The sequence below is a fragment of the Paecilomyces variotii genome, assembly GCF_004022145.1.
Source record: "Paecilomyces variotii strain CBS 101075 chromosome Unknown C8Q69scaffold_2, whole genome shotgun sequence".
Classification (NCBI taxonomy): Eukaryota; Fungi; Ascomycota; class Eurotiomycetes; order Eurotiales; family Thermoascaceae; genus Paecilomyces; species Paecilomyces variotii.
The window spans coordinates 3273213-3285296 of NW_021167141.1; the positions used below are offsets into that span (position 1 = coordinate 3273213).

At 50.2% G+C, this 12084-nt stretch overlaps 3 protein-coding genes across 3 annotated transcripts; 1 reads left to right on the forward strand and 2 right to left on the reverse strand.

Moving 5' to 3' along the window:
• Positions 1-204: 204 nt before the first annotated feature.
• C8Q69DRAFT_458725 (putative acyl-CoA dehydrogenase) lies at positions 205-2844 on the reverse strand. The gene is made up of 5 exons (XM_028630015.1): positions 2449-2844; positions 2353-2364; positions 2028-2293; positions 1220-1961; positions 205-1159 (listed from the first exon to the last, which is right to left on the reverse strand). Exons 1-5 carry the CDS (start codon positions 2561-2563, stop codon positions 666-668), a joined length of 1629 nt encoding a protein of 542 aa, XP_028488010.1. The 5' UTR covers positions 2564-2844; the 3' UTR covers positions 205-665.
• A 157-nt stretch (positions 2845-3001) lies between these two features.
• C8Q69DRAFT_458726 (putative 26S proteasome regulatory subunit Rpn2) lies at positions 3002-7259 on the reverse strand. Its single transcript, XM_028630016.1, has 4 exons — positions 6772-7259; positions 6493-6662; positions 3647-6414; positions 3002-3589 (listed from the first exon to the last, which is right to left on the reverse strand). Exons 1-4 carry the CDS (start codon positions 6909-6911, stop codon positions 3305-3307), a joined length of 3363 nt encoding a protein of 1120 aa, XP_028488011.1. The 5' UTR covers positions 6912-7259; the 3' UTR covers positions 3002-3304.
• Positions 7260-10266: 3007 nt separating this feature from the next.
• C8Q69DRAFT_458731 (hypothetical protein) lies at positions 10267-12027 on the forward strand. Its single transcript, XM_028630017.1, has one exon. The coding sequence runs from the start codon at positions 10479-10481 to the stop codon at positions 11850-11852; it is 1374 nt and encodes a 457-aa protein (XP_028488012.1). The 5' UTR covers positions 10267-10478; the 3' UTR covers positions 11853-12027.
• The last annotated feature ends 57 nt before the right edge of the window (positions 12028-12084 follow it).

Below are 12084 nucleotides of genomic sequence, written 5' to 3' on the forward strand. Positions count from 1 at the left end.
GATTTGAAGAGAACTCTCAAACCTTCGCACGGCCTCCGGTATAGGAATAGTTTCGATGAGGTTGTGTCAAGCGAGAGGAAAGGGAGGGAAGTCGGAGTCGAGGCTTGTTGCTCAGCTTGGCTGGAGGGCGTTTTAAGTTGTCCGCCGAGATGCTTCCCGATAACTGCGTGCTTGGTCCGTCTGCGTGGGCGGAGTTGGATAAGTTGAGTGCCCAAATTCTATATACTTGCTTCATTTGACAATAGCTTCACAAGCTGAGCTATGTCATACTCTGTGTGGTTGCAGAGATAAACGGACATGCAGCTCCAGAGAATATCGTCCAGAAGTTGGTTTTACTCGCGATAGTGCTCTGTATCACAGGCAGCACCGATATTTATCGATTTCCAGATCTCGACCTTACACCGGGGAATGGTTTCTTGTTTGGCAGTAAGAGGGTGCGGTTTAAATATCGTATCCATGAGTGTTTTATAAGCAAAGAACTCGCTGCTATATAGTACATGACATTGCAGCATATGTCAAAAAGAAATCCTGCAGGACGTCCGCACGCCTCTACATCCAAGATCTGCTAACTACCTCAGACGGTCCGCGATATCGATGTCATCAAAGGCCACATAATTTAAGAATGAAAGATGAATGGAACGAAAAAGGGCCTACAGGGAGGCGAATCACAGCTTCATGCCAAACATTTTGTGCACACGCAGACTCTGGCGCATGCTCAGATCCAACATGATCTCCTCGCTACCGCCGGGGATAGCGTAGGCACGAACGTCACGGTAGAGACGCTCGACCTTACCGCCCTGGCCGCCGCGAGTGTAGGACAGACCACCGAAGATCTGACTGGCCTCACGAGCACAGAACTCGAAGGTAGTCGTCGACTGGGCCTTCAGACCGGCGATGGCACCACCAAGCTTAAGCATGGCCTCAGTCTCATCCATGACCTGGCACTGGTAGATGAGGTTCTCCATCCAGTTGTAGGAAGCCTCGATCTGACGAGCCATGTGGGCCAGCTTCATCCGGATCACAGGGTGGTCGATGAGGCGCTTGCCGAAAGTACGGCGCTTGTGGGCGTACTTGACAGACTCCTCGTAGCAGACACGGGCGAAACGGAGACACTGGATGATGATTCCGACACGCTCGTGGTTGAAGTTCATCATGATCACTGCTCAACTGTCAGCGACTGGAATTCATTGATATTGATCGAACGGTATTATTGACTCACCCTTGAAGCCCTGGTTCTCCTTGCCAATCAGGTTCTCCACGGGAACCTTGACATCCTCAAAGGTCACGTAGGTGGTGCCACTGCTCCAGACACCCTGGCAGTCCATCCGGCGGGTGCTGACACCACCGCTCTCCCTCTCGATGAGAAGCAGACTGACACCGCCCATACCGGGCCCGCCGGTACGAACAGCGGTGGTGAAGTAGTCTGCCCACACACCGTTGGTGATCCACTTCTTCTCTCCGTTGACAATGTAGTGCTTGCCATCTTCCGACAACTTGGCCTCGCAAGTCAGGTTGGCGACATCACTGCCCGCATCGGGTTCCGTGATGGCAAGACAGATGCGCTTGTCACCGGCCAGGATGCCAGGGACGATCCTCTCGACCAGCTCCTTCTTACCGTACTTGACCAGAGGGGGGCAACCGATCCCGAAACCACCAAGGAGGTTCCAGACGAGACCACCGCTGCCCACGCGAGCGATCTCATCCGTGATAATCATCTCATGGAAGAAATCCCATTTCTCGGGAGCCACCGATGGAACTCTCTTATTAGTGAGATGTTGCGGGTAGCCAAGGCCCAAGAGACCAGCCAGGTAGCCCCTCTCACCCATTTGCTTGTAGATGGTCTCCGGCACCCTCTTGGCCTCCTCCCATTCCGTGACGTAGGGCTCGATCTCCGCGTCGACCCATTCCCGGACCTCTGCACGCAGAGCAGCGTGCGTCTCGTTGAAGTAGGGAGAGCGATACTATTATTCAGCTCTCAGCAAAGTGATCTTCACATGCACGAACGCAGTAATGAATTTGTCACTTACACCCTGGTACCACGAAGGGTCCGCGAAAGGAATCAGATCGCCATAGACCTCCAGCGCTTCGACTGGCTTCGCTGGCGAAGCAGAAGCGGGAGCGGGAGCAGCCTTGGGCGGCTGCTGGGCCTCCTTCTTCGCGGGTGCAGCAGCAGCAGCCTTCTTTGTGTCGAGAGAGCCGATCTGGAGCTTGCCCTTGTACTTCTTCAGGATCCCCTCATTGTGATACTTCCAGAACTGTTTCGAGGCGTCCTTGCCTGCGACTCGCTGGAGAACTGCGCCATTAGATTAGTACGGGACCGATAGCTTGCGTTGCGCGAGAGGTAGTCCATACTCTTCTTTCCACCTATGCAGAAAATGAGCTGTTAGCGTCTGAAAGAAGATCTCCTATCGCGAAACAATGTTTAATGAACACGCAGAGCTAACGCACCTGGATGTTCGTCCTGGAACTTGCTCAGGTCGTAGACATCCTCGTCGATGACAACCCAGAGGCTGTCCGACTTGCTATGCGAAGCGACCTCGTCCTTGGAGAATGTCTTCGCCATGGCGTGGGTGCGGATGGAAAGGGGTTATTGGGTGAATGGGGAGAGACAGAAGACCGAGGTATGTGGATATACGGTCAAGGTCAGAGAAATAATACGGGGTTTCCAGGCCAGAGTCTGGGGGAGATGCCAGAAGATATATATACTAAAACGACTAGTTCGACTACTCAAAACTCCGCATTCCACTGGTCTAAGTTTGGGCCCCGTTCACATGCGTACTTCAGTCAGCAGATTCGCTCCTGGACTAATAATAATGACAATAATAATACCCCTACGAGATGAACAACTCGATGCGAATTATCCTCGGGCTCTCTCTGGCCCTCGGAAGTGCCGTCATGTCGGCGTCTGACTATGCGGCCACGATCATTGGCCAGCAGCATCACGGCTCCACTGCCGAACGAGGAAAGTGCCGAGGTGCAGATGATACCACGTGACATGCCACCCTCGCTTGCCATGTGACACATAAAATAATACCATACATTACTATTACTATTAATATTACATCGGTATGGATGATCTTCCTATGCAAGAGCTCCCGTCAGTGAGACATCTGTTAGAACACTCCCTACTACAGCAACCATTCCAGGTCCTAGTGGTAAGAAAATTCTGGAGTAAATTGATAGGCGGCTTTCTACGCTCGCTATCCCAAATACACTCGTGAAATGCGCAGTCGTTTAGTAATACACCAGATCTCGAGCGTCTCTAACTATTCCGCTCCGTCTAGATGACACGATCCATCCACCTCTATTCCTCGCCTTCGGTCTCGTAGTTGAACTCCTGCGGTAGCGGTGCCTCCTCGCCGCTCTCATCTTCGTCCACCGCCGTCAGCACGCCCGCCGCGGCGGCAGCTCCCGCAGGGCCTCCCCGCTGCGCTGACTGCAGGGCGGCCGCGCCAATGGCGGCTTGTAGTCGGTCTTGCAGAGTCTCTGGTGCTGCCGCCTGCTTCACCTCCTTGCTGGCCTGGAGTTCAATCGTCTCTCGGGGCTCAGCCGGTTGCTTGTCTAGTACAACGACGACCCCGCCGGTGGGCTGTTGCCAGGTTAGCTGCCGTTCGTCGACCCCTGGGACAGACGGGACAATACATACCCTCTTTACAGGCTCATAACGGGGGTCGGGGAACGTGAGGTACTTCAACTGAGCCGGAAGTACTCGAGACATGTTCTCCAGTTCGTAACCAACCTTCTCCTTCTCCGCCTTCTTCTTCGAGCTCTCGGCGGCTGCGGCCTCCTTCTCAGCCTCCTTGCCCTCCTCTTCTGCCTTGGCCTCATCCGTCTCCATCTTCTCAGGCAGCTGTCCAGAGACCTTGGGTGTCGTAGGCGTCTGGTCAACATCCATACTCTCCCGGCGCTGCTGCTTCTCACGGCGCTGAGCACGTCGCTTGGCTTGAGCAGTCGTAGACAGCACGGCAGTCTTGACCTTCTCGGGAGCTTCGTCGGTCTTGATCTGCTGCTCGGGAGGATAGTCAAACAGACTGGGCCGAGTGTTGCTGTGGAACTTGAAGACGGGCACCTCCAACTTCTGGTCCACACCAATGACGGCAGTGGGCGTGAAGCTGAGGGACAGGAAGTGCGTCAGCGGGAACCAGTACCAGTACTGGGTGAAGACAGCAGCTCCGACGATAGCGGGCATGTTGAGGTTGCCAGTTTGCGTCTGCAGGCTAATGGTGCAGTTTCGACCGCCCGCATCGATGATACCGAGTGCGATAGCACATCCAAACTTAGCCATAGCATCTTCGTGTCGGTCTCCGACCATCTTCATCATCGTCTTGCGAATGGTGCCAACCTTGGGGTTCATGGCCTCGTTCTGCTGCACCAAGACCATTGCAAGAGAGATCAGAGCACCTTGTCGGACAAAGTCCGTAGGATCCTTCAACATTGGCTCAAGTAGATCAACCGCCTCATCCAGACCGGTTCCGGCGCAAGAAATACCCAGGGCCATGGCCGCTCCATACCGCACATGGGGGTTGTAAGATTCCGACAGCAGTTCGACCATACGGGGCACGCTCTGATGCTTTCTGAAAAGGATGAATCCTAAGCTCATCACAGCCGCTCGTCGCACATCGTCGTTGACATCACTAACTGCCACATGCAGCAGCTTGCGAACAGCCTTGTTGCTGCCGCTACCACAGTATGCTAGGGCAATAGCCATGATACCACCGTATCGGAGAGTAGGGTCGGGGTCGCCAAGAAGCCCATTGATCAACTCATCCGCTGCCTCCTGACGACCATACATGATCAGAGCCATACCCAGAGCCAAGCCCCGCACGATCTTGTCGTGCTGAGTGTCATGGGCATATTGGATCATGTCCTCCAAAGCCTTCATGTTGCCAGTGCCCAGCATAACCAGACCCATTGCCAGACCCACTGCTTCACCATTCAGAGCCGAATCTGTGTAAAGGACGTTCTTCAGGTCCTCGTAGATTCCCTCATCTCCAGAAGCCATTCCGGCAACACCCAGACCCAGGGCACCACCATGCTGCACGACTTCCTCCGTAGCCTTCTTAAAGTGGTCGCGAATCATGTCCACAGCCATTCCCCCATGATTAGCGTATATCAGACCAAAAGCGTAAAGCGAACCACCCTGACTGTAAACAGAACCAGTGCTTCCAACACCAGCGATATGTTCCTTTGGCAGGTAGGGAGCAAGAAGCTTCTGTCCTTGAGTCAGGTTTCCACGGTGGATCACACCAAGTGCGGCAGTCGCCGTGAATTTAGACCAGTTGACGGCCTTTCCAAGCCATTCCAGATTGTCACGGAAGAACTTGTCGTGTGTTGTTCCGGCGTGCATAAAGGCATTAGAGAGTGTTACAGCCGTGTGGAAAATGGAATTGCGCGCCTCAAGACTGTCCCGAATCTTATTCAGAATCGAGATGTCGGCCTTGTTACTCCGGTAGAGGAACTCGAGATTCAACTGGATTGTCTTCAGACCATCAAGAATGTCGCGAATAGCTTGGAAGGCCTTTCGGGCGTCGTCTGAAAGCTTGACCTGACCAGCACCGCCACCGAGCGACGCGGCTCCCTGGAGCAACGAGTCGGACTCCTTGGCATTTTCTCCGTTTTCCTGCTCGTTCCCTGACTCGTTCGCTTCAGGCACGAGAGCAGCAATCTCCTGGCGTACCTTCTTGAGGAACTCCTGTGTGCTGTTGTCATAGAGGTCAAAGGAGATCTGGTAGGCGACGGCAAGGGATCTTGGGTCGCCCTTTTCGACGAGCTGGCGCAGAATGGCTGATGCCATCGAGTGCTCGTTCAGATAGACTACACACTTGGCAATAGAGAAGTAGTCAGGCGATGGGATCTCATTCAGAAGTTCAAGAATGAGCTTCAGAATGTCATTGCGGAAAGCACGTTCCTGAACGATGCTCATGCAGATATCCAAAGCGTATTCAATAAGCTCCTCACCGCGCCTTGAGGACTCGCCGTGGAGCTCCTGATCATCCTCACTGGCTTGCTCAAGCGCTCGACGTAGCACGTCTAAGTTCTTGGCTTCAATCGCGACTCCGACCACTTGGCGATAACGCTTCTGCTCAAAGCAGCGCTCAAATAGACTCTGTATGACATTCTTCAGTTGACCCTGAACGCCTCTCTTTAACACAAGAGGGGTTTCGGTCTGTTGTACACTAGCATCGTCCCCACCAGGATAGCCAGCATCGACACCAGGCACTTCCTGTCGAGAGAGCAGAGACTTCGAAGGTAGAGCAGACTGAGAGAAAGGTGTGATCGGAGAAGTGAGACTAGCGGAAGTGCTCGTGGCGCCGTTGCCGGAGCTTGGAAATGAGGTGTTGAGATTTGCAGGCTGGTCGCCTGTGGCAGCCTTGCGAGAGGCTGAGAGAGCAATAAAAGTGTCGACACATTTCGCTGGGAAGGAATCTCGATGTTAGCATGACAAACGACGTGGAATGAACATAGTAAACAGTAGGACCCGGGGCACCGTACCAATTATGGTCTCTTCATACTCGCCACCATTATCCAAGTTGAACAGCTTCCCTGCTCCTAGAGCAAACACCATACTCTCGTTGTACTCCTGGAGGTGATAGTACACCTTCGAAGCCACCAAGGCGGCGAGCTCTCTCTCCGGAAACGTCTCATCTTCGTAGAGGGCCTCTCTAAGGGGCAGCGTTAGCAACGATCGTCCAAACCGAGCAGCAATATAAAGCTCTAGATGGAGTATCTAAGAGCAAAATATAGCGATGCGCAGCTAAAAATATGCCTTACATTTGCGGAATAGCATCGACGATCTCTGTCCAGAGTGTGTCCACCTCGGCATCCAGAGTCTTCAAAGCAAAGACCTGCAGCTCTGGATCCGGCTCCGAGAGGAAACCGACCAGGCCTGCTGCTGACGATAGCCCAACCATTTCCAACAACCCTTCGTTGCGATGAGTATTATACTATCTTGCTTCTAGGCAAGGGCTTTGACGAAGCGGCGATGGGGCGACTGCCGACGGCGGTAGCGTAGGTATAATCGAGGTATGCCCCCAGCAGCGATGCGACGTGGGGGAAGAAAGAGAGGAAAACTAAAGGGAAATGCGTGTGAATGGGAAAGCGAAGAGAAGTGGTCCGAGAGTTGCAGATGGACCTTGCTCGAGTTATCCAGCTTCAGGCGCAAGCAGCACACGTCAACGGCGAAGCTGACGGATGGCTTCCTTGGTTCCTGCAGAAACCCCTACTGGTATCACGTGACATGATGGAAGCTGCCTGTCGAGAAGTATCGAAGCTCGAATATATCCAACGTTCGCGTAAAACATGCCGGATCCATTAATAATTGAATCTAAATATTTGCTAAGAATCCTTTCAGCTGTCACACGAAACTATAAAGGCGCGAAGTGCAAATGCTGAAGCTGGACAGCTCGAGCGATAGCTCTATAAATCACATGACCCTAGATAGCATAGGCCAGCGTGGAACTGGAGAGCACGTGACCTTATAGAATCGGACTTCATGTAGTACGCGCTGTGGGTCTGCCAATCGAGAGACCCAAGTCCATCAACCTGCAGGGTCTGCTACAGAAATAAAATAGCCGCCTCCTTTTTCAGTAACGACGACCAAAAAAATCGTGTGATATTTGCTGTTCCCCGTATGTAGATCTATAAGCACAGTTATTTCGTTCCTAAGCGCTGTTGATTGCCATGACGTAGGTAATCGACACCGGCCATAGTTGGGAAGACTTAACGGTGGCCAGTGCTCATGTAGAATATATTTCCTATCAGAATAGACATTAGAGTTATTTAGAGCTTGGATCCGTATTCATGTTCCCTTATAACGTATTATCCAGGATTTCCAATTAGGAATAGACTAGGAATTGGTGTTGTGGTATATTGGGCCGTAGTTATAGTTCGCTCCGTAGGTCATATTAAACCTGCGAGATTCGAGTTGACCTGTAACGTGCTTTATCCTGGAACGTGCCAGTAGTTGAGTTCATAACGCAAGTATTATACGCACAATCTCCATCTGGTTGTTATCGGGGTTTTTACCTAAGTTAGCCATGGAACCCTAATACTATACAATAAACCTAAAGTTGTATCGTTTCGTTCTAACACTGACATCATTGACAATAGAAATAAATATGAGGACTTGCCCCGTTTGTACTTCTCCATTTTCATCACCCGTGCTTCGACTCATTGCAGACATGCATGAAGATTGGTACTCCGGCCCTTCGCCAACATGGCAATTTCCCAATGGAACTTTATTCAAGAAGTGTGAAGGAGAAGTTATAACAGTTGGAGAAAAGCAGTTCCTAATTACAAGGGATATGCATGAATCTTTCTGGCAGGGTGTTGAGCAATGGAAAGTGGTCTTTGAGGGAATCGATCTTCAGACATCTGAACCAGTTGTTATAAAGATTAGATATGTGTAAGTTTCTGTTTTCCAAAATACGTCTTTTTCTTTTTCTTTTCTTTTCTTTTCTTTTCTTTTCTTTTCTTTTTTTTTTTTTGATTAACAGAAATAACGCAATCATGGTAATAAAATTGACGGTGTAAACAGACTAGACCAACATGCTATTCCTCCAGGGGATCGCGGGCTGAGACGCCGCATCATGGAAAATTACTCGGCCGAAGTCGATTCCTTGCAATCATGTTACGGATGCAGATACTTCCCGAAATATATCGCCCATGAAGAAAAGCGACAATGCAAAGAAGAGCCTAATCCTGGCGCGCCGGTGTATATTGTTGTGATGAGTAAGATTGATGCTCTTCCACTTATTGCTCCGGGAAGAATAAGACCGACGGATATCTTCCCTGGACCACTAACTGCGGAGGACAAACAAATCATACGGATACAGTGTCTAGACGCAATTGTGTACGTGCCTAAGAAGTCCACGTTCCCGCTTAATCGCTGACAGGACTATTTTCATAGAGCTCTTCGTCAACGTGGCATACCTAGTTTCCTCACATTGTACAACGCATATTATAATATTCGAACAAAAATGCTGTGCGTAAGGCCCTGATGTTTCGCTTTCCCTAGCGTGTATGGCATTTATTACAAGAGCAGAACTGTTAAGGTATTCTAACACTACTATTCGGTTCTAGTTACTTTCTTGGACACAGTAGAATGAGCAGGGAAATAACGGAGTTTTCTACACCAGGTCCTGTGACAGAGTCCTCCAGGGAGTTTTTATATCTGATAGACAACCTTGAATAAGGAGTAGAGATATATCGCCGAACAGGAGAGGAAAAATCAACGGGATGAACTAGAAGAGCAACAGGCCCGGTTACGAAGGCAGCAGCTTCAGGAGTGGTCCGGTACGAACTACACGCCTCTATAATACACCGAACACTCTTGCAATGTCACAACGAGTGGAGAAGGACCAGAACGATTACATACACGAGAAGCCACTTCGAAAAATATGTTCTCTCAGGGAAAATTTGCCAAGGGTCCTCAGTTGTTGAGAAACAGGATAATGTCGCTATCGGGGATCAGCTTCATTTACTCACCATAAATCCCCTAATGGAAGGCCCAATCGAGAGGCAACCCAGTGTCCCCAAACTTCCTTTCTTTCTTCTTTTTTCGTCGTTGCTATCCCTCTCTCCTCTTTATGATTTTTTTATTTTTTATTTTTCTTTATTTATATGTATGTGTTTAAAAGATCTATCTTGCCAAGCCTAAAAGGAAAGGAACTTGAATTTAATCGAACGTTACGAAGGAAGGACATGAAAAAAAAAATTGTAGAACTGAGGTTATAAGAGCATTATTAGGCTGTTTCCTAGATTTTAGATTAGGGGATCCTGGCCTGTTTCGCGTCCAATTCTACAGTGACTTGCCTCCGAACGATGCAGTACGTTCTAGAAAAAAAAAGGCTGAGTCAAGCGAACTATAGAACAAGTAGCATGCAAAGATATGATTCATTGGTACATAGAAGCTCGATATATTAACCCCCCCCCCCCCCCCCTGAGCTACCGGATTGGTCAGCGCCCATGTTGTGGCCTGAGGCTGCGGTTATCTCACCTGCCGCCCGCTAAGATAGAAATCAAAAATGAAAAAAAAAAATCCCATCGCTTGATGGGGCTACTCTCTTCCTTTTTGTTTATAGTTAGCTTGTATTGTAATAGACCCTTTATTTTATCTCGGACTTGCTAAAGTGCTTGATTGAGGATCGAGTCTACTTAGGAGATGCTCTAGCTAGCTATAGTTAGTTAGTTACGACTCGCATTATGTAATCCAGCATAACTACCTTCGACGCCTCAGGCTGGCAGGCCGAAGCTCCCAATCGTAAGCTCCAGTTTCACTGTTTGAGCATGTGCGAGGTCGTGATCGACCAGATAACCAACTCCAGTGTGACCCGTGCAGCATGACCAGGATAGTGTCACCCTGTTGATGAGTTGATCTCGAGATCCTGTAATGAATTGCTGTCACGACTAAAGCTTTATCGTTGTTGTTACTGAACTAGATCTGCTCAGCTATTAACGCATATCACCGTTTCGCCCAGATGTCGGTGCTACTCCCACCCAGAGATAGGCGATTAAAGCCTCTTCCCGTGGAAGCTTCGATCCACAGCCATGATCCCCTGCTTTACATTGAGCGTCAGACAAAACATCTTCAGCGGAACCTGCAGACTCTCCTGGACGCCCAGAGCGAAGGCCTCCTAGCTGTCCTCTCGGGCTCTCGCCAGGATGATGCTTTATCCACAACCACTTTGAACCCGACTCCCTCAGTTGCCAGCAGCTCCAGAGCTCCTACCGTGCCTGTTAGACAGCCTGCACAGAACAAGATCGGACTGCGTGCGGCGAGGAAAGGGATCCTCAAGTCTATGCAGGAGCTCTTGATCCTGAAGGTGGAAGAGCAACGGATACTTGCAGTTCAGTCGGATGAGAGGATAGATGCGATAAGACAGGTTGATTATTTTATATCCAAGCAGAAGGGACTGGAAAGTACCATATCGACGATTCAAAATGATGGCGACAGTCAGAGGTGTCTTGAGCTCAAGGATGAAGCACGGAGGTTAGAAAATGACATCAGTGAGCTGGAGATCAGGTTATTTGAAATGAAGGCGAGACATCGCACGGTCGTCAACGAGATCGCCCAGGTCGAAAATTCCGTCGAAGCTAAACTTTCTTCCTACAAAGCCTCCTTGTCGCTTCTCGAATCCGAAGTGCGCAAATATCTCCGACATCCTCCCCTGGTCCCACTCTCCGTCGAGGCGACATTTTACTCCTTGAGTCCGAAACGGAGAACCCTAGAGATGGCGAAAGAACATTGGACTACGGAACGGAGTGAGCTTGACAAGAGGAAGAACGGTGTTCGTTTGGAAGTTGGGGCACTAAAAGAGGGGAGTGCGGTGTGGCAGGACGTCGTAAAAGACGTGACCGACTTCGAGAAGAGATTAGGAGAGGAGATGAGTCGTCTCCTTCAAGGGAATTCCCAGCTATTGGACACGCAGGACAATTTAGGAGAAAGTACTGGAGAGAGAGCCAAAGCCATTCTCAAGGATATGGAGGATACCACAAACCGCATTGAAGAGAAGCTTGATCTTGCTGAGGAGAAAGACTGGAAGTTGCTTGTCTGCTGCATTGGCGCTGAATTGGAGGCTCTCCGAGAAGGCAGAGCCATGTTACTGGACCTGTTCAACCTCTCGTCAGATAGTTTTCGAACGGCACCCGAATGCGAGTCAACAGAAGCGAAACCAGACGAGGGTCACGAAACAGAGGAAGGACACGACGATCTACATGGAGACCATCTTAGCATGGACAAACCGGAACCCCCTCCCGATCTGTTGAGGGATACGTCGCCTTCGCATGAAGCCACAAGGTCGGAAGACGAGGACGATGAACCGGACCCCGCGTGGCTACTCTCTGATCCTTAATTTCCCATCGAAAGTATATAATAGATCATGATATCCTTCAGCGCAGCGATAGAGCGAGCATATATGATTAACGCCTAAGACTAGTAAAGGCAGTGTTCCAGAATCAAAATTTCCTAGAGCTATGATATTCACTTCAATCAGAGTACCTTTTTGCGAGTCACTCGATCGTCCGTAGTCTCAGTGGTGATATTGTGGAAGCTTGCAGAAGTATCTACCTTCGCATAAATAAGAC